Genomic DNA, 19737 nt, shown 5'->3' on the forward strand with positions numbered 1-19737 from the left:
GGCGCAATGGATAAGACACATGCCTTTGGTGTGAGAGACCCAGGTTCAATTCCCCACTGTGTCCCATCCACCATTGTTGACACTTGCTCCAGAGGTGTGCAACCTCTGACATGTATAGATGGATAAAAGCGTTCAGCTAAATTAATAAATGTAATTTAACTGAGGACTCAACTTCCCACAATGTTTCACTTGTTGACATTAGTCAACAAGTTGATAAACATAAAATTTCCCATCATTCATTTTAGTCACGCTTTATCAAGGAGAAATACCAAATATTTTCTTGTTAAAGTTTCTCCAATGTCAAATATTCAGTTTTCTCTATTTCATAGTGGAAATCTTTGGGCTCTACTCTGTGAAAACTGGAAACTTTATTAACTTAATAATGAATCAGTTATTTGACTAAATATCCTCTGAGGAGCAGGAATATGCAGCACATTTCATGGATATCCAGCCAGTAGATGTCAACATATCTATTCATTGACCAAGAGTTGGAGGACTGATGGACATGGGACAAAAATGTTTTGTTCCTTAAATTAAAACAACTTATTGTCACCAAAATAATCACAAAATATAACTGCTAATTTATTTTCTTGACATTTAACTTGTCTGAGAACAATTATTTTAGTTTTCTCTGTTCGGTATACATTACACATTCATGTTAACCCGACCAGCTGTCAGTGCAGATGTTACCATGCAGGAGTCGACGGTCCCAGCATCGTAACCAGCGCAAAGCATCCTGGGAGTGATGGTCTTAATGTCAAAGTAAGACTGACACTGAGACAGCGAGATGATTCGAACCTCCCCTTCCTGCAGCTTAAAGGGAACTGGACACACAAACAGAGTTTAGAAGCATTTCTTTTTACACTTCCTGCAGTGCTTTCGTATAATCTCCCTACTACAACTACTCACTCCTGTTGCCCATGTGACCCCAGCCTGTGATGTAACAGTAGGAATCAGGCGAAGGGAGCTGGCCAAGCTCAGGTAGACACACCGGCCTGACGAAATTTGTCTCCTCAATCTGAAAACACAACATATCTTATCAAAACTCTCCTATTAATATTTATATTCAATGCTCTGCATGTCCGTCTCTGACCTCAGATTCCAGCTGCACCACACTGATGTCGTAGTCGACCACCGCCCGGTTGTAGCGCGGGTGAACGATGATGGAGCGCACTTTGCGACTCTGACTGTGCACACCTGGATGGTCCAGGTTGTTCAGCCCTAACACCACCTTCCACAGCTCTGAACTCTCTCTCCTGAAACACACACACACACACACACACACACACACACACATGAATCCTCAGTGTTTGATAATACAATCAGAGTTTAGTTCATTAACTGCCTCCCTTTTTATCTCCATGCTCACCCTTCGAAGCAGTGTGCGACAGTCAAAGCCCATCTCCGGGCGATGAGGACGCAGCCGCAGACATGACCGCCCTGACCGCTCTGCAGCGAGCACTGCCACGGCCACGCACCCCGCCGGGACACCCGTCCTCCCAGAATTCTCTTCTTCCTATGGGGGTAGATGCCCACTGCAGGGCGCAGACCACACTCTGGCAGACAGACAGAGCGAGAGGAGTCTTTGTCTGCTTCTACCACTACTGTTGTAGGTAGAAGCTTTATTTACCAGGCATGTGTGCACATACGAGGAATTTGACTGTGGATTGTACAATGCTGACAATGTGCTTACTCATACAATAATACAGTAATAAAATCAAACACAGGCTACAGTATAGAGAACACATATATACACACTATACACAAAACAAACAGATTCAGAAAATAGTGCCATGAGCAGAGTAAATTATTATTACCATTATTGTTATTATTATGTACATGTCAGGCTTGGATGTGAATTTGATATACAGTTTATACAATATGAACAGCTTTGAAATGGAGAATGATGAATAAATAAATGGTAAGTGGTAGCCAGTAATGGGAACAGGAATTATTGCACAGGAATTTTTCCTGACACTGAGTCAGAAATCAGCTGTTCATCAGAGTGATGGCTTGTGGGAAGAAACTGACATACAATGGAAATGTTATTTAACTTTGGCCAAACTGTATCAACTATCAGGCATTTACTTGTTTCTCCGAGTATCAATGATGAGTCTATTAACTGATAATTGGATCAATAGGAAATTAAAAGGTAACAGTTTTGATAATCAGTGAATCGTTGAAGTAATTATTTCAGTAAAAAAATCTAAAAATTTTCTTGTTTTGTGCTCTCAGAATATGTTGTGAGCATCTGTTTTGATCTGATTTTCTAAAGACCAAATGATTAATCGATAAATGATTTTAAGCGCAATTAAAAGTTAAAAGTTTTGTAATGCAAAGGAGAAGAAAGGTTTACCTTCTCTCGTACACAGCACTGATACTCTCCTCCTGGAATGACACGCATGACTGCAGACAGACAGAAAAACTTTATTAAAACACTCGTGATTTGTTGCCTGCAGGAATCTCATACTGGCTAAAAAGGTTATGACAACCTCTATATATATATATGACAACCTCTCTCTATATATATATATATAAATATATATCTACCCCAAGAATGATTAATAGCCCAGCTTTTATTAGCTAAAATCCCTGAATTGACCCAGCCTTTATGTGGGGACAGGCCTTTAATTCCTCTTGCACAAAACTGAAATAGGCTACTATGAAACAGTTTATTTATTTCAAAACACAATATTACTTGTATAAAAATTATCCAATAATATCGAATACACGTTTTGACATTTTGAAGGCAGAAGTGTGGCAGAAGTTAGCAGACAGAGAGCAATGGACTTCACATGAAAGGATTCACAACTTGTATACATTTTTATGAAAACCTGTTTTGATTCTTTTGATCGGTGGACCCTTACAGACTAAAGGAATATAAATAATCAAGGAACGGACACATTCAGACTTAATGAGCACTTCAAAGGTAACATGAGTCTGCACAGGCAAGAATTAGACTTTGAGGATAGTTGCCTTCTAAGGATTTTCAGTCGTTTTAGTATGAATGGAGATCAATTCTGATTCGCAGCTAAAACGCTGGTGTGGACAGAGATTGTTTCCACATTTCTATGTTTTGTAGCTTGAAGCAGGACCAAGATGCTCCTCATGAGGTGGTCTCAGCCTGGTTGTTTGGTCCACTACCAGAGATTGATTGACATCTTTCAGACCGAAAAGAACCAAACTAAAGAGGCTAATGGTTCTCACGTTGTCTAACTGGGTTCCGTTACCTTCTCTTCTCCAGTCGGGCCTGCAGAGCAGATCCGTTCCTCAGGTTCCACTCAGGATGGACATGTAACCAACGGCGGCGGCCCGGGACTCCAGGCTGGTCAGGTACCATGGAAACAGAGGAGGGAACTCTGCAGAGAAACATGCAAATTGTGGTTAATCTGTCATGTATTTAGATAGTTGTGTGTGTGTTTGTGTGTGCGTGTTACTAACCTTACCCTAGTCCCAGCTGGCTGCAGGTCAGTTTGCTCAGATCGTGGTTCCACTCGTCTGCACAGATCTGATACTCTGCTGCCGTCCTGAGCACCGTCAGTACAGAACCCGATTGATCGGATAGAGACACTGCAGAGAGAATAGATCAATACACACGTATAAATATTATAGACATTTACATCTACTCATTTAGCAGACGCTTTTATCCAAAGCGACATACAAGCATCAATAAAGCATGAATACAGTAACTGTGCATGCAGAGCAAACACTAAGCAAGTGTTGGTGAAGGCGCGATTACAAATGAAGTTATTGCAAAGACAAGATTTCCTGTTTGGTGGTGCTGAGCACGCCCTGCCGATGCCAGCTCGAGTTGAAAATTTTACACTCGAGCGAGAAAGTCCCATGATGTGTTGCCGACGGCTTCAGAGCGTTGTTTGGAGAGGACCAGGCAGAGCGGAGGGAGTGGATCTGGCTGACAGACAGCTGCTGAGTGACTGAAGCTTTTGGACAAATAAACACCCGCAGGGAGGAGAGCGGAGTTAACTGCTTTAATGATGCTTTTTCCTTGTTTAGTTTTTATGGCATTAAATCGTTGATTTTTCTTCTCCCGCACTTCTCAGCAGTGGATTACCGTGTTTCCGACTTCCGCAGTTGTTGTTAGCGTCAGTGGGACTACTACTTCATATTTATATAAAAAACTGGACATTGCTTGGAGAAAAGGAAGCGAGGAAGTCGAACTACCTGATGAGTTTTAAAAGTTGTTGTTGCTGACAGATCTGACAAAGCATGAATTCATATGTTTAACAAATCTGCATCATGTTGTAGTTATTTCATCATCACTTTGATACATTTATTGCAATTAAATGACAGCAAAATGTTTACTTTCGTTTCATACAGCTTTAGTAATCTGGGGTTGTGTTTATTCGTGTTGTGTGTGAACATTTACAAAACTCTCGTGAGGAAAGCAAGGAGAGGATTAATTTTGCGTTTGGTCTGAACACACAGTAACAGATCTATGGGTGACAACAGTGACAATATTTACACACGGTCTTCACCAGAAAAACACCCATATAAGTCGTTTTTAGAGCCAAGTTCTTATGACCCACATTGACTATTGTTGGCCTTACAACGGCAGTAAAGGAGGACATCAGGTGAAGTATTATAAGGAAGTAGGAAGGGGTGGTGGATGGGTCAAACCCAGGGCTTATACTCAGGAGGACAGTGTTCGAGTCAATGTGAAACCAAGTAAATGCAGTTATTTTCAGTTATGACTTAAACAACATTACTGACTTTTTTGTTATTATGTTTTGTGTGTGTGTGTCGTACCACAGTTCCATTCATCAGAGCTGTCCGAACAGTGTTTCTTTCCATCACACCACAGAGTCCGATGAACACACTCATGGTTGTTACAGGACAGCTCGTTGTCCCTGCACACCGCTGAGGAAAGGTTCAAGAGTATAACTACTGATACAACCAGCAATATAATTATATTAACACTAACATCAATATAAGTAAATAAATTACTGTCAGTGACTGTGTTGTGGGAGTTAGTAATAGCTCAATGATATAAACAGGGAGACTCACTGCAGTTGGCCTCGTCCGCCAGCATGGGGCAGTCTGGGAATCCGTCACAGATCATACTGGCTTTAATACACACCTTACTGCCAGGACACTCCCACAGACCGCGCTCAGAACAGCCTGGCAGAGAAAGTGTGGTGACATCATGAACCTGAGATCATGTGACTCTGCTCCTACAGAAAACTACAGGTCAGATGTTCACAGCAGTGACGGTGGTACTGCTGCTTCAGCTGCAGCGCTCTGGGGGACTCACCACAGTTGTCCTCGTCGCTGTGGTCGTCACAGTCCAGGTGTTCGTCACAGCGTTTGGTCGCCAGGACGCAGCGACCCGACCGGCACTTGAAGTGGCTGGGGGAGCACTCTGTGGCAACGCAACAAAAACAACAACAACAAGGAAAACATCAGAAAGCTGACAGAAATTTTTTTTTTTCTTACATTAGGATGCACAGCCACATTCTTCAACATCATCAGGACAAACAAAGACACAATGAGAGAAACCGTCGGTACCGTCGACTCCTTCCTCGGCCAGCAGGCAGGTTGTGTTGCCTCCCTCCTCTGGAAACTGACTACAGTCTGAGTCCTCGGGCCACTGCAGTCCCACAAGGCCTAGAACCGACTCACACTTCCGCTTCGCATTACGACACAGCGACCTGCAGGACCAAAAGACAGAAGGCCAGAATAAGAGAGGGAGAGGTACAGTGATTAAAACCCTTAACAATAACAAGTCCAGGGGCCGTGTTAGAGAAAGTTCTTAAGTCTTAAATTAAGACAGGAAGAGTCTAAGATAGGATTTTTCCAAATTTGGTATTACAGAAGCAAATCCTGACTTTAGGAATCCTATCTTATCTCAGGTTAGGAAATCCTAAATACTCAGTCCAAACCCCTTATCAACTTTGATGTCTGTTACCTAGCAACCGATGCCACTTTTCTCATCTCGCCGAGCTAAACGGCTTTTAATCGCTGTTTTGTGGTCGTTTCTTTTAACGAAACATACCCTGAAAATGGCGCAGAAACAACATCTATCATTGGTCATCAATCCAAATTGACATAACGTTTAACACGGGAGATCAAAGATAGAGAGTGGGCTAAGATAGCCGACACCTCTTGGTAATAAAATAATAATATTAATAAAGGCTAACATCATCATGTTTAAATGGTTTCTTGTCTTTAACGATCTATCAAAGACTTGCATTAGGATACTTTTGTTACATCAAGCCTTTACATTATGTTATATAATGAGACATTATGAGCCTTTCTACTAACGAGTGTTTTGTCATCAAACACGTCGTTAGATCCATTAATAAGTTCCGCCTGTTGACATATTGTTGATTAAAAGTGACAAAAGAGCGACCATGTGGATTAAAAGAGTTACAAACACTACCTGGTGGAAAAGTAAAAGTTAGGACAGCTCAACACTTATCCTAAAGTTAGGAGAGTTTATTTAAGGTTTTAAGACGTTAGTGCTTCTCTAATACCCTTTTCCTATCTGTAGTTAGGAAAGGAAAATTAACTTAGGAACTGTTTATCTGTAATTGCCTTATTCCCAACCCTTATTACCATGGTTACCAAGCAGTTAGGATTAGGGATGCACCGGCCACTGAAATTAATCGGCCAAAAATAGCAAAAAAAAGTCAATTACGTTGACATGTCGGCAGTGTGGAAGCATTTTAAAGTGTCTGAGAAAGCCGCATAAATCGCAGTTTGAGGCCACAGTTCTGCTGAACTGTCCACTCCATCTGTGGCTGACTTCTTAGAAAATAACCGCTTTAAGTGTTTCTGTCACTGGTGATTAAGCTAGCCGCACCTAAATTAATAGTGCACCCGTATTCAAGCCTTTATGGTAAATCCACTGAAACGGACCAGTGCGAGTCGACAGGCAGGTTAGAGACTTTATCATTCATTTTCTCTCTTTACAAAGACAAGCGTTGCAGTACCTCCTGAAGAGAGGCTGTGAAGTCTTTATGTTACGCCGTACGAGAACCACATACAACATTATTTATCAAAATGGGTTGGACTTGATGAATTTAGCACCAGGACACATGTAACAACGTCAGGTTTTGAAAATAAGGTGTCTATACAGAAGGCAAATAAGATTATTGGATTAAATTCACAGAAAGTATAGAACATATTACATGTGTCCATTAAAAGTAAATGGACCCACCCTCCATAGTATCTCCAAATCCTGTGGGAAACACTGAGTAAAGAAACTTGTCCGATGTTCGGCAAATTTTTTCATTATATTCGGCTTCGGCCAAGAATTCTCGTTTCGGTGCATCCCTAGTTAGGATAGGAAGTTTCTGTAATACGGCCCCTAGTCATTAACTACTTCAAAACTAGAGCTAGACTAGGGTTTTATTCATATTAATGCCCGAAGTCTACTCCCCAAACTTGATTTTAAACAAACTTGGGCCCACTCAACAGATACTGATATTCTTGTAATCTCAGAAACATGGCTTGGTAAATCTATTTTAGATAAGAATATAGCAATTAAGGGTGACAATGTCTACCGTTGTGACCGCCCCAGGAAGGTTGGTGGCATTAGCATTTATATAAAAAATAGTTTTTTTTGTAACATTGTGTATTCGGTATCCATTAGTAAACAGCTGGAGCTTTTAGCCTTGAAGATGGAGCTCGCATTGGGGCAAACAATGACGGTCATAGGTTGCCATAGACCACCCTCAGCAAGTACTGAGGCTCTTTGCTCTTTAAATCATCATGCATCGAGCAGGGAATTTGGAGAGGTACTTTTAGCCGGGGATTTTAACCTGGATTGGCTGTCCTCCATTTCAGATAGTTTTAAATCTGCCCAAATGCCCTGAAAAGTCCTCTTTACTTGATTTGTTTTTAACTAATGCTCCACACAAGTTCTCAGATATTGGTGTGGTGATCATTGTACAATCGCAGCAGTTAGGAATGCTAAAATCCCGAAACGGAGGCCTCGGATTATTTTCAAAAGGGATATGAAGCATTTCTGTGAACAAGCCTTTTCACATGACCTGTTTCACTTTGATTGGAACAAAATCTTTCTTATAGATGAAGTACAATTGGCCTGGAACTACTTTTATGATGGTTTTCTTAGGATCATAGAGAAGCATGCTCCTGTATGCAAATTTAGAGTCAAAGGCCGAAACAATCACTGTTTTTCTCGTGAGATTTCCTGCCTTCTCAAGTAAAGGGATGCTGCCTGGTCAAGGGCCAGGAAATCAAAGACTGATGCTGATTGGGTCTACTTTTGGCAACTGAGAAATATCCCAAAAATTTCTGGAAAATCATGAAAGCCTCCTTTGGAAACATTAGTTGTAGTGAACTACCCCCTCATGATTGATTCTAAAGTTAGCGGCTGACTTCATTGCAGAGCCTCTATCTTATATCTTTAATTTAACATTTATTGAAAATGACATCCCCAAAGTATGGCAGTCAGCCCATGTTACACCCCTACTAAAAGGGGGCGATGCCTCCATTTTAAACAACTATAGGCCTTTTCCAAGCTGTGTGTTCTAGAAAAGCTCCTTGAACGCTTGGTTGGTGAGCAGCCAAAGGAATTTTTTAATTCAAATGACATCTTATCCCCCTTTCAATCTGGTTTTAGGAAACAACACAGGACCATATCTGCAGCATTGAAAGTGATAAATTATATTGTTGGGGCACTGGATAACAAGAAAATATGCGCTGCACTGTTCATAGATCTTTCAAAAGCTTTTGATACAGTTGATCACTGCGTTCTGCCAAATAGACTACTGAGCATTGACCTGTCTAAGCATTCAGTAGATTGGTTTGCAAATTATCTGTCAGGTAGAACCCAAAGTCAAGGCTCAGTACTTGAGCCCATATTGTTTTCAATTTATGTAATCAATTAAATAAAAAAAACTAAGTAAGACTGAATCATTCATTGACACGATAACTAACAAACACCAACTTCTGTTAGCTAAGTGACAGAGTGACTGACCAAATAACCACCCAACTGACTAACAACTGACAGGCTACCTTACTAACACTTTAACAGACAGACTAACAACCTGACTGAGACTAATTTTCTAGCTAATTAACGGAAAAAAAAAACTGAGAGACTAACTGACTTACTAACTTGTAAGTGTACTAACTAATGGAACATGACCTGCAGGGCGACAACTTGATGGACTAAGTAACTAACTTGCTCTCCTGCAGGGTGACCAGGTCACACCAGCAAGGTGCAGGTGTACCTTCTAACTAACTAACTAACTGACTAACTAGTTGCTGACCTGCAGGGCGGGACCCTCTGCAAGGTGACCGGGTCGCACTTTGGTACCAGCAGTGTGCAGGCGTAGAACATGAGGTACTGGTAGCAGCCGGTCTGGACCAGGGCGGGGAACAGAGAGGACTCCCAGGACACGGCGCTCTCTCGCTGGGAATGATGACCCAGGTAGTTGGGGAAGCTGGTCAGGTTGTAGGGCAGGTTCATACAGAGCTCCAGGGTGATGGGCTCACAGCGAGCTGAGACACAGAGACGCAGAGTCACCACCGGAGGGAGACATGTACCAATCAGCTTGTACAAACAAATGCACTTTACCCAGACATCCGTGGTGGAAAGTACCTGCATACTGTACATGTACATAAGTACAATTACTTGAGGATTTCCATTTCTGCTGCTTTATACTTCTACATTTATGTACCGGTGCTGTGTCCGGTTCTTGCTGCAGAGTGAGAACTCACTGCAGTTGTTGTTGTTGTTGTTTCGGGGGTCACAGGCGGCGGTGCCCCCCGCACACACTGACGGACAGGAAGTGGAGATACAGCTGGGCTGACCGGGAACACACGTACCCTGATCTGGAAAACACAAACAGAAATGTAAGAATCAGAGAAGAAGACGGCGATCTGAGACAAGTGTTAGGCAGACAGACGTCTCACTCTGATCTCTGCTGCAGTGTTCTTCATCGCTGCCGTCTTTACAGTCGTCCTCTCCATCACAGCGAAACGCAGAAGGAATACACTGACCGTTCCTGCACTCCAACAGACCCTGGCTCTTACAGGCTGCACAAACACAGACAGATTTACCATCAAATGTAACGAAACACCAGCCAATTCGGTTGAGCTTAAATGTTAAATATCATGAGGGACAAACAGATTTCAGCAGCATGAATCATCACAGTGACTCAGCTGTGTTTTCACACTCTGTCATGTTGCATTGAGGTAGACTCTGACTCAAGTCACAGCTTCATTTTCTAGAGATTTAAGGAAGACAGACAAGTAAACAGAACTCGAGCTTGGTTTTTATAAGTAGAAAATGTTTCAAATGTTCAGTCGCCTGTTACCCTTTAACGTTTTGAGTTGTATTGTGAGGTTATCTTTATCAAATCTTTAACTGAATGACACAAGAGAGAGGCGCATTCAGCCTGGAAACTGAGCTGACAGTAGTCAAAAATAAACAAATCTCTCTCAAAGGATCTCGATCACCTCAGTTATTTGTTTTGAGTCAGTTGAACACAGCTTCTCTGTTTTGTGTCCAGGTCTAAACAAAGAAAATACATTTTAAATGTACAGTCTCTTCATTGTAACTCACAGCAGTTGAGCTCGTCGCTCTTGTCCAGACAGTCGTGGTCTCCGTCACACAGCCAGTCTCTGGACACACAGCGGCCGTCACCACAACGATGTTCACGAGACAGATCACACACTGACAACACACACACGTTACGTTTCTGTTATTTAAGCAGCAGCTCCGTTTAGTGGGTGAAGCTCAGAGTGGTCAAGATTGTAGATCAAGTTAACTGGAGGATACAGTATCTCACAAAAGTGAGTACACCACTCAGATTTTTGTAAATATTTGATTATATCTTTTCATGTGACAACACTGAAGAAATGACACTTTACTACAATGCCTCGTGCAGAGACTAAAACTAAGCATTTTTAAAAAAAATAAAATAGCAAACCAACGTTAAAAACTTATTAAAACTAAATTGAAATTGAATACAAAAAGTCAAAACAAAATAAAAATAAAAACTAATGAAAAATCCTAAACTATAATAACCTTGGTTCAAAGAAGTTGGAATAACTTTTCTTGTCCTATCCCCACTTCAATGATATATTTTAGCTACTTAAATTGTTTTTGTCACTTAAGAGTCCATAATGTGTTGGGTTGACAATCCACCACTATTCAAAATACATTTATTCATCTGGCAGACACTTTGATCCAAAGCGACTTACATTTGAGGAACAACATACAAGCATCAACAGAGCATCAACAACTGACAATACATACAAGTAAGAGCAGCAATAAATACTAGTGAGAGCTCATAGTAATAAAACTAAAAAAATAATCTCTCACCACAGTTGAGTTCGTCGCTCAGGTCTCCACAGTCGTCATAACCGTCACACACCAGATCGGGCGAGAGACACCGGCCGGTGTTGCACCGAAACTTCTCATTTGTACACACTGGAGAGAGAGAGAGAGACAGAGGGAGAGAGAGAGAGAGAGAGAGAGCATCAGTCATCATCTGTTCTTCATGTCTCTTCCTTCGCAGCTGACTTCCTGTCGTCCTAACATCAGCGGTTTGCCTCCTACCAGTCAGAAAGCTCCACGGTTCACGGGGTTCCACACGGCTCAGTGTTGGAGCCACTCCTGATTATTACTTGCCTCCTCTATGCCGTTAGATTTAGATCATAGGTCAGTAGGATAAAACATGCTCAAGAGCAAATTATATTATTTCACCTGCGCAGACATTAACTGCCCACCGAGAGCAAAACAGACAGCTGCCAGCGAGAAACACAACATAGAGAGAGGCAGAGAAGCTGCACCTGTAAGCACATGTGAAATATGATAATTATTATTATTATTAATGTTTTATTGAGGTCGCCACATATGACATAAATCTGCCACCATAATCAGCTATTTGTGTCCACTAAGCCCACTTCTACCCTCCATACCAGAACCCTCACCACCTGTCTCCATGATCCTTCATGAAGTACCTGAAATTCAAAAGCAATAAAACTGAGTAACTACCACTAATCCACCAGCTCTAAGTCTGCAGCCATCACAACTGTCCCCACACAGGTTTACAGCCTTGGTGTCAGCCTGCACAGCACCCTTTCTTTCTCCAGTCATGTCAGCGATGCAGGGCCGGCCCGTGGCATAGGCGACATAGGCGGTTGCCTAGTGCGCAAAATGTCAGGGGGCGCCGCAAGAGAAGGTTTTCGACTCAGCGCGAATCAACTCAGCCCAGCTGCTGCGACACCAGCATGTGGGAGAGATTCTGAATGTGCAGAAAGTTTTGAACATGAGCAGAAAACCTGCTAAAACACAGGAGCTATTAAAGTCCAGGAGTTTATAACTTTTAGTTTATAACTAACTAATTAAAATTCACTTATTTGAGGTGAAAAGGTGCCACATGCTCAACCCCAGACACAAAAGAGGAGGGAAGTCTGAATCATGCCTGCATGTGTGCTGACTCAGCAGGGATTTTATTAAATTAGAAAAGTTGAGAAAACATTTTAAACAATAGCTACAGAATTCCTGAAAGCCTCACTGCAATATATTCTATAAATCTTTTATATTTTGCATTTTCACCTGCCGCCTGAACTTTGTGTTTCATGAATTAATTTTTCCACCATAAACTGGTGCAGAACTTTACAGCACAATGCAGGAAATGAAGTGTTTAATGCTTAAAACCAATGCTCTTGCATTTCAAGAAATCAACCTCACAGTTTGTGTAGGGACACACAGAGGTTTGGTCTCCCAAATTCGGCTGTGATGTTGAGGTTGACGAGTAGGCTGATCACACTTATTGATTACTGACCATGATTACTGACTCGGCTGTTCATCTATACATGTTAAAATTGTGAGTTTGGCTGCTGAACGTTTAAAACAATTCTTGAGGATACTAGAGTGATGACCCCCCAACTCCTGAGGTGGACTTTTTAGGGTTGGGCATGGGGGGGGGGGGGCCAACTTAAAATCTCAGCTAGTGCTCCAACACTGTCAGGGCCGGCCACTGCAGCAATGTCTCCCCGATTGTCCTTTTTAAATCTGCGAAACATTTCCTAACTCTTAGTCAATGCGACTGCAATACCATCCTGTCACATGTCCCCAGTAAACGTATTCACAGACATCAACTAATCCGAAAAATCTGCTGCATGATCTCACCGCCCAGCTGATTGAAGGACTCGGGCTCCCGGTGTCACAGCAGATTCAGCTGCTCCCGGTGTCACAGCAGATTCACTTTAAACTCTTATGTACATCTAAAGCTCTTCATAATCTACTAGCTAATCTCACAGACCCTTTTTTTATGCTTTCTTGTATGTGTTATATCTGATCTCTATGATGATGTTATATTTGTCTTGTATGAATGTTTTTTCTCTGTCTTTTTTTTTGCTTTCTCACTTTGTCTCTCATTTTTGTCTACTTGAGTTGTTTCTTTGTATTTTTCTTTGTATTTTACCCCTTTTTTGTCTCTTTTTTGTTTAATTGTCCTTCTCGTTTTGACTCATTTTGTCATTTCAGTTGTCACTTCTCTCCTCAGGTAGCGTTTCTTTCTTTGTCTCGTCTCACAGTTCTGTCTTTGTTCTTCTTATTTTGTCTCCTTTCTTTATATTTTACTGGCTTTTCCTTTTCTGTCCGTTTCTCATTTTATATCCTCTTTTGTCTTTCTCCTCTAGTGCTCTGTCTTTGTGTGCGACGACCTTTATGGCAGTAAACATCAGCCTCTTCAGGAGGCCGAGGTCAGAAAGAGGGCGAGCGACATCAACAGACAAAGAGAAAATCTCTCTCTCTCTTTCTTTACATTCCTGTGGTCTCAGCCTATCTACTCCTTACATCGCCATGACGACCATCTCTCAGTCACAAAGAAGTTCCCAAACTTTCACCGCTGTCGTCCAATCAATCACATCACCACGACAACGGGCTAAAAACTCCCCCTGCTGTTTACAGAGATCACAGAGGTGCGTGCGTGTGCGTGTGCGTGCGTGCGTGCGTGCGTCTCACCGCAGTGTGTTTCGTCGCTCCAGTCGTCACAGTCGTTGTACCCGTTACACACCAGTTTCTGAGGGATGCAAATCCCCGTCACGCACAGAAAGTGGTCCTTCCCGCCGCACAAAGCTGCCGACCAATCAGTGAGAGAGAAGAGCAGCGATGTCATCGAACCGTCTGATTAGAGTTTAAAGCACTAACATGTGTGTGTGTGTGTGTGTGTGTGTGTGTGTGTTTGTGTACTCACAGGGTTTCCCTTTGATCTGTCTTGGTGTGTAGCAGGCGGAAAGGGCGGGGCCTGCTGTTGCCATGGACAATGACAGCACTGATGGTGTTGATGGCGTTGATGGCGTAGATGGCGTTGAAGGTGTTGATGGCGTTGATGATGATGATGATGATGGTGGTGACAAAGCAGGGTTCAGGCTGCTGAATTGCGAGCAATGCAGGAATTCAGGCCATGAGGTGTTGAACATCTGGAGGAAGGGCTCACAGCCTTCCCTCGCCGCCTCGCAGAACGACGCGCAGGGCTGCACAACCCGCCTACACACACACATACAGAAAAATACACACACGTCAGGGAGTCCGTTATAAGCAGCAGCAATAAAACTCAGATACCCATAATCCTCCTGTCGGAGGTCATGCTGAGTTGAAGCCACTGACGCTGAACTTGTGTGTTCTAATTTCAGAGTGTTGTAAGGATGATATTCTCGGCTCGGAGGGTTTCAAAACACACAAACACACACTCGCTGTCCCACTTACAGTCTGAACAGCTGCGATTCATGTTGAGCAACAGACTGTATGTTTGTGTGTGCGTTTGAACATGTGATTGGCTACTCTTCCCAGAATCCTCTCCTGTAACGAAAGATTCTTTCATTATTAATTACATTAGCACACATATTCCAACTCCCTCAGACCTCTGACAAGAGGATTATGGGATTTGTAGAAGGCTTAGGACCGGTCGGGATGAGAGTCAGCACCTCCACATCTGAGGCTGCGGACATGAGTTGCTGTTGAGTTTGAGGCAGACCCAGAACACGTTGCCGGGGAGAGCGACGTCTGGACTCTCTTGCTTAGCCGTCCCCAAATAAGCGGCGGAAAATGGATGGATGGGATTTATCTACCTGTCAATGAACAGTCACCCAGAGTCCAAGGCGACGTCTTCAAAGGTCTTGTTTCGTTGGATAAGACAGTCGGATCCAAAACTTGTACCCAAGGTGGTGGTGGCGATGGAACAGTGGATAAAACACATGCCTTTGGTGTGAGAGACCCGCGTTCAATTCCCACTTACAGGTGTCCCAGAGACTTACTCCATAGTTGCTCCAGCAGCGTGCGACCTCTGACATTCTGACAATTGTAAGTCGCTTTGGATAAAAGCTAAATGTAAAATGAATGTAAATGTATCCAGTGAAACGTCGACATAATAAACCTGATGGTCCCACTTACTCTGAGAGGGTTTTAGATTTTATGTTTACTTTTGTTTTTGTGTTACCTGCTGTGTATGCCGTCAGCGGCGATACACTCGGGCAGCGCCACCAAGCAGCCGAAGAGCATGATGTGTCTGTAGCAGGACAGTCTGCTGAGGTAGCTGAAGAACCTGCGACACAAGTGTACAGACATCATGACACAGTCCACATACAGACACGTTCAGTCCCACCGAGTGTTCCTGCCCCGCCTGTTTATCAGGAGCTGATCTTCGACAAGTATCCCAGCATGCATTTCATAACAGAGGATTTGAGCCAGAGCTCCCACATTTTCAGAGTTGAGGACCCTCTGAAGTGTCCATCGTCCTGCCAGGAGAGCAGCCCTGTCTCGTCAGCTGGCTCCGATGCCTCCGTAGCGTTTTGATATGTGTTTATTATAATTCTCTTTGGAAAATACATTTTGAGTGTAAATCTAATATTTGCTGTTGCCACATGAGTAAAGTCAAGCTTTGTGTGTTTATCGCCGCCTCTGTAGACTTTGTTTATGTGCACATCTCGTGTTTTACTGTCAAAGAGTCACTAAACTTGACCGCACAACCTGTTCTCAAGTCATCACATACATCATATGGACGTGTGGTCAAGACCCCTTGGCGTCACTTTGTAATGCACTGGCGAGCCAGAACGTTCTCATCTCAGGGTGTCCACTAAAGTGACAAAACGTACTTCCTTGACGCCAAAGGTACCCTTCAGCGTCTCTATGAGACGCTCTGGGCGTCTCGTACAGACCGGAAGTGCTAGCTAGGTAGCAATAGCTAGCAATAGCTACCCGCACAGGTTGTGCGGTGCTAGCTAGGTAGCAATAGCTACCTAGCGTCTCGTACAGACCGGAAGTGCTAGCTAGGTAGCAATAGCTAGCAATAGCTACCTAGCTAGCTACATTCGGGTTAAAAGGTGTTGACACCCCCCCGAAGCCTCCTTCCTTTACCATAACCATCAGAAAGGTTGTACCTAAACCTAAGTCACTGACTTTATGCATGTTGATCGGCTAACCCTACAGCTGTGCTAGCAGGTAGGGTTAGCCTCCTTTGTGTTGCTGGGACGTAGCAAATGGTGGCGTTTCATACGGACGCTGAAGGGTACCTTTAGCGTAAAATAATTACGCTTTGTCACGATGTATGAAAGCGACAGTTATGACGCATTGAGATGAGAATGCGTTGGGGGAGTACCTCCACGCCGTAGATCAACGCAGCGGGAAAAGGCCTTCGTCATTTTTGAACGGTAAAGATACGTGTATAAAATAATACAGTCAAGAGTAAGGAGGTGGTTGGGAAAACCGGACTTTCACCCAGGAGACCCGTGTTCATGTCCCGTGTGAAATAAAAAGGGGTTTTATTTTAAGTTGCAAGTAACGTTTATTAACTCAAGAGACGCAAGTAAAGTTATTTTAAGGCAAACCATGATCTTTTCCAAAACCTGACCGAGTGTTTTTGGAACAAAACAAGTACTTTTATTTTGAAAGTCTTACCGGACACTGCATATTTGGCATTAAAAAAGTGACACCAATGGGTCTTGACCAAACCAAATCAGTGCATGATGGTATCTAGGGCTTGGTTAGTGACCATCGGTTGTACAATACTTTTCAAAATGCATTCTGGGATATACTGAGTGGACCATATAGGGTATAATAATTATCACTATACATTTGGACAGCCTTACAAAATGGCGAGCTCACTATACAGTCCACTATCTAGTGAGTAGTGGGTGATTTCGGACACAGCTTATACTTCGAAATGCCTCACATCGTTGGATGTGGTTACCTTAGCAACATGTCGACCTCTGAGCCCCCGACCGTGGTGAAGGAGGAGGACAGCCATGATTGGTTGTAGGGTAACATGTGACACAGAGGCTCCACAATCAGATGACAGCCTCCTGGAGACAGAGAGGGAGGAGGTATAACATGTCGCTGATCTTTCACTGCATACAGTCAAAGTCAACAATCAAACAACGAAGAAGAAGAAGAAATCAGGAAGTATGGAGGCTGTAGTTACCAGTTTATTAGGTACAGCTAGCTAAAACTAGCCCAGTGTGCGGTAAGTCCTCCTTCATGAAGGTTGTTGAAACTGATTCTGTTGAACTGTACTGCATTACACTGACACGTGTTTCTGTTACGGGCTGGACAGAATAATAGAAACACCTGTCGATATCGAAGACTAGACTATTTCTGTTCAAATCTCCTCTCGGTTAATCTTTCATTTTTAACTCGGTTTCTGAATCAGCTTTGGTCCGAGTCTCAGAGTCCGAGTGACAGAGCAACCAATCATCAAACAACAATGGCGCAACAAGTGTCATCCTGAAATAAATAAATGAATAAATAAAAGAAATCACAGTGAAACAAATTTTTTTTTCAAAAAGCCTTAAAATCACTGATCTGACTTACTACTTTATTTGTGAGCTCACAAATAAAGTAGTAAGTCAGATCAGTGTGCGGTAGTTTGTTTTTGATTTTTCATAGATTTATCCTGCTATCTACCAGCACCTCATTGTGTTGCTGCGCTCGGGGAATTTTTAGTTTTTGTAGCCTTAAAATAGATATTTAAATAGGAAAACATATAGAATTGAGTTGTACCATAATAAAATGTGGTTATTTTAAGTGGATCCTGATTTTAATAGGTATTTATTTATTTTAAATCAATTTAGGAAGAAAAGGATGATGATTTGTACGGTCACCTGAAAAAATATCCCATGCAGATAAAATACTTTTTATTTTTGTTTCATGTGTGAAATCTGTGACTAATTCCAGACTTTCAGAAATTGCAGGTGTGAAACCTCCCATGGACCACGGTCCGGACCAAACGGACGAAATTTGGTCCGACAAAAAGAGGTATTCTCGGTCCGGATCATACTGAACCATGGTTCGTTTTTTTTCTGGTGTGAAAGCATTTTTTGGAGGGTTCAGACTTTCAGACTATTTACAGGAAGTTTGGCGGTTGAAGTGTAAACCGGAAACAAACGAATGCCTGGAGAAATAAATAGAAATAAGGACACAATTATAAATTTCCCGTGACAGATAATTTTTTCAAACACATTGACACGTACATCTTTGGTTTCTCCTGAAATGCAGGAGATTCCCGCTGAACTGTTTAATAAACCAATCAATGTCAAGTACAGGGAGACGCAGCCCACATAGACGATGACGAGAGGACGCAGGTCTGTCCTTTAAAGTCCTGTAGAGCGGTCGCAGAATTGCAGTGTGAAACCAAACCAAAACCGAATGTATCACAACATGAACTTTGAAACATCTAAATATTTAAAGTGGCATCTATTTATTTGTCTTTATTGACATGTTTTCTTTGTCATTCCTGTTAGCGTTATCACTGTTAGCTGACCAGCTAGCTCACACTGAGCAGTTAGGTGGAGGTTAAATGTCCGGTTAGTCAGGTGACCGCCCAGCGTCCAGTCAGAGGACAGGACAGTCTGAAGCTCATTAGCATTCACCTCGACTAGACATTAATACAGAGAGAGAGAGAGAGACACACACACACTGAAGGACAGTGAAGGAACAGAGAGACTCAGAGACGAGGGGAATTTTAAAATAGAAACTGAATGAACGATTCATCATCACACACACACACACACACACACACACACACACACACACACACACAGTCCATCAGGTCAGTAGAGGAGAATAGAGGACAGTAGATCTGAATTCAGCTGGAGACTCAACACACACACTCTGTCTCTCCTTGTCCATCCTGCAGTAATGGAGACTAATAAGATTTTAGGGTTTGACAGAAAAGGATAAAAACAGACACAAGGGTGGACAGAGACAGCAGATGCTTGTGGGATTTGTAGTTTTTAGGGACGTTACAGCTGCAATGTGAAACTTCTTCTGCAACATAAACAACCATCATCATCTTCAGGTGTGACACAGGCAACATCATGAACTAAAGGACAGATCTGATTCCTTGAAGAGAACATTTCCCATGAAGCCCTGCTGACTAGTTGATACCTGAGTCAGACGCTGGGGTGGTGCTGATCGGCCAGGTGGTGCTCAGTGACGTCACAGAGGTCAGCCATTCAGGAGGCTTTGTGTAGGACTGGGTGGGCGTGGCCTGTGAGGAGGAGGAGCCTGTGTGTACGCTGGTGGAAGCAGAAGGCGTGCCCACGCCGTGTTTATGGCCGTATGTGATGTCATCGTCGCTGCGGTTTCGCGACGAATCCGTGACGTTTTCCGTCTCAGGGACGGAGGAGAGGTTTGTGCTCTTGCCATGGTAACCACGGTCACTGTCGGCAATGGGCTCGGGGGAGGGGAGGGGGCTGGAGTGCAAGAGGTTGCTGCCAAATATACCTGAAGAAGAA

General features: G+C 42.9%; 1 protein-coding gene across 1 annotated transcript in view; it reads right to left on the bottom strand.

The window, feature by feature from the left end:
• corin (corin, serine peptidase) overlaps nucleotides 1-19737 on the bottom strand; it is a 30887-nt gene that overhangs the window by 1465 nt on the left and 9685 nt on the right. Inside the window, exons 3-23 of the mRNA XM_046064431.1 lie at nucleotides 19388-19726; nucleotides 17193-17304; nucleotides 15444-15548; nucleotides 14202-14494; nucleotides 13970-14083; nucleotides 11318-11425; nucleotides 10556-10666; nucleotides 9904-10026; nucleotides 9709-9822; nucleotides 9258-9489; nucleotides 5527-5669; nucleotides 5273-5380; nucleotides 5026-5139; nucleotides 4768-4878; nucleotides 3447-3570; nucleotides 3231-3359; nucleotides 2357-2406; nucleotides 1370-1556; nucleotides 1094-1256; nucleotides 910-1018; nucleotides 691-824 (exon numbers count right to left, since the gene is read on the bottom strand). Coding sequence (XP_045920387.1) covers nucleotides 691-824; nucleotides 910-1018; nucleotides 1094-1256; nucleotides 1370-1556; nucleotides 2357-2406; nucleotides 3231-3359; nucleotides 3447-3570; nucleotides 4768-4878; nucleotides 5026-5139; nucleotides 5273-5380; nucleotides 5527-5669; nucleotides 9258-9489; nucleotides 9709-9822; nucleotides 9904-10026; nucleotides 10556-10666; nucleotides 11318-11425; nucleotides 13970-14083; nucleotides 14202-14494; nucleotides 15444-15548; nucleotides 17193-17304; nucleotides 19388-19726 — 3023 coding nt within the window. The remainder of the gene's footprint in view (nucleotides 1-690; nucleotides 825-909; nucleotides 1019-1093; nucleotides 1257-1369; nucleotides 1557-2356; nucleotides 2407-3230; nucleotides 3360-3446; nucleotides 3571-4767; nucleotides 4879-5025; nucleotides 5140-5272; nucleotides 5381-5526; nucleotides 5670-9257; nucleotides 9490-9708; nucleotides 9823-9903; nucleotides 10027-10555; nucleotides 10667-11317; nucleotides 11426-13969; nucleotides 14084-14201; nucleotides 14495-15443; nucleotides 15549-17192; nucleotides 17305-19387; nucleotides 19727-19737) is intronic.

Source organism: Micropterus dolomieu, linkage group LG12 (genome assembly GCF_021292245.1).
Source record: "Micropterus dolomieu isolate WLL.071019.BEF.003 ecotype Adirondacks linkage group LG12, ASM2129224v1, whole genome shotgun sequence".
In the NCBI taxonomy this organism is placed as follows: domain Eukaryota; kingdom Metazoa; phylum Chordata; class Actinopteri; order Centrarchiformes; family Centrarchidae; genus Micropterus; species Micropterus dolomieu.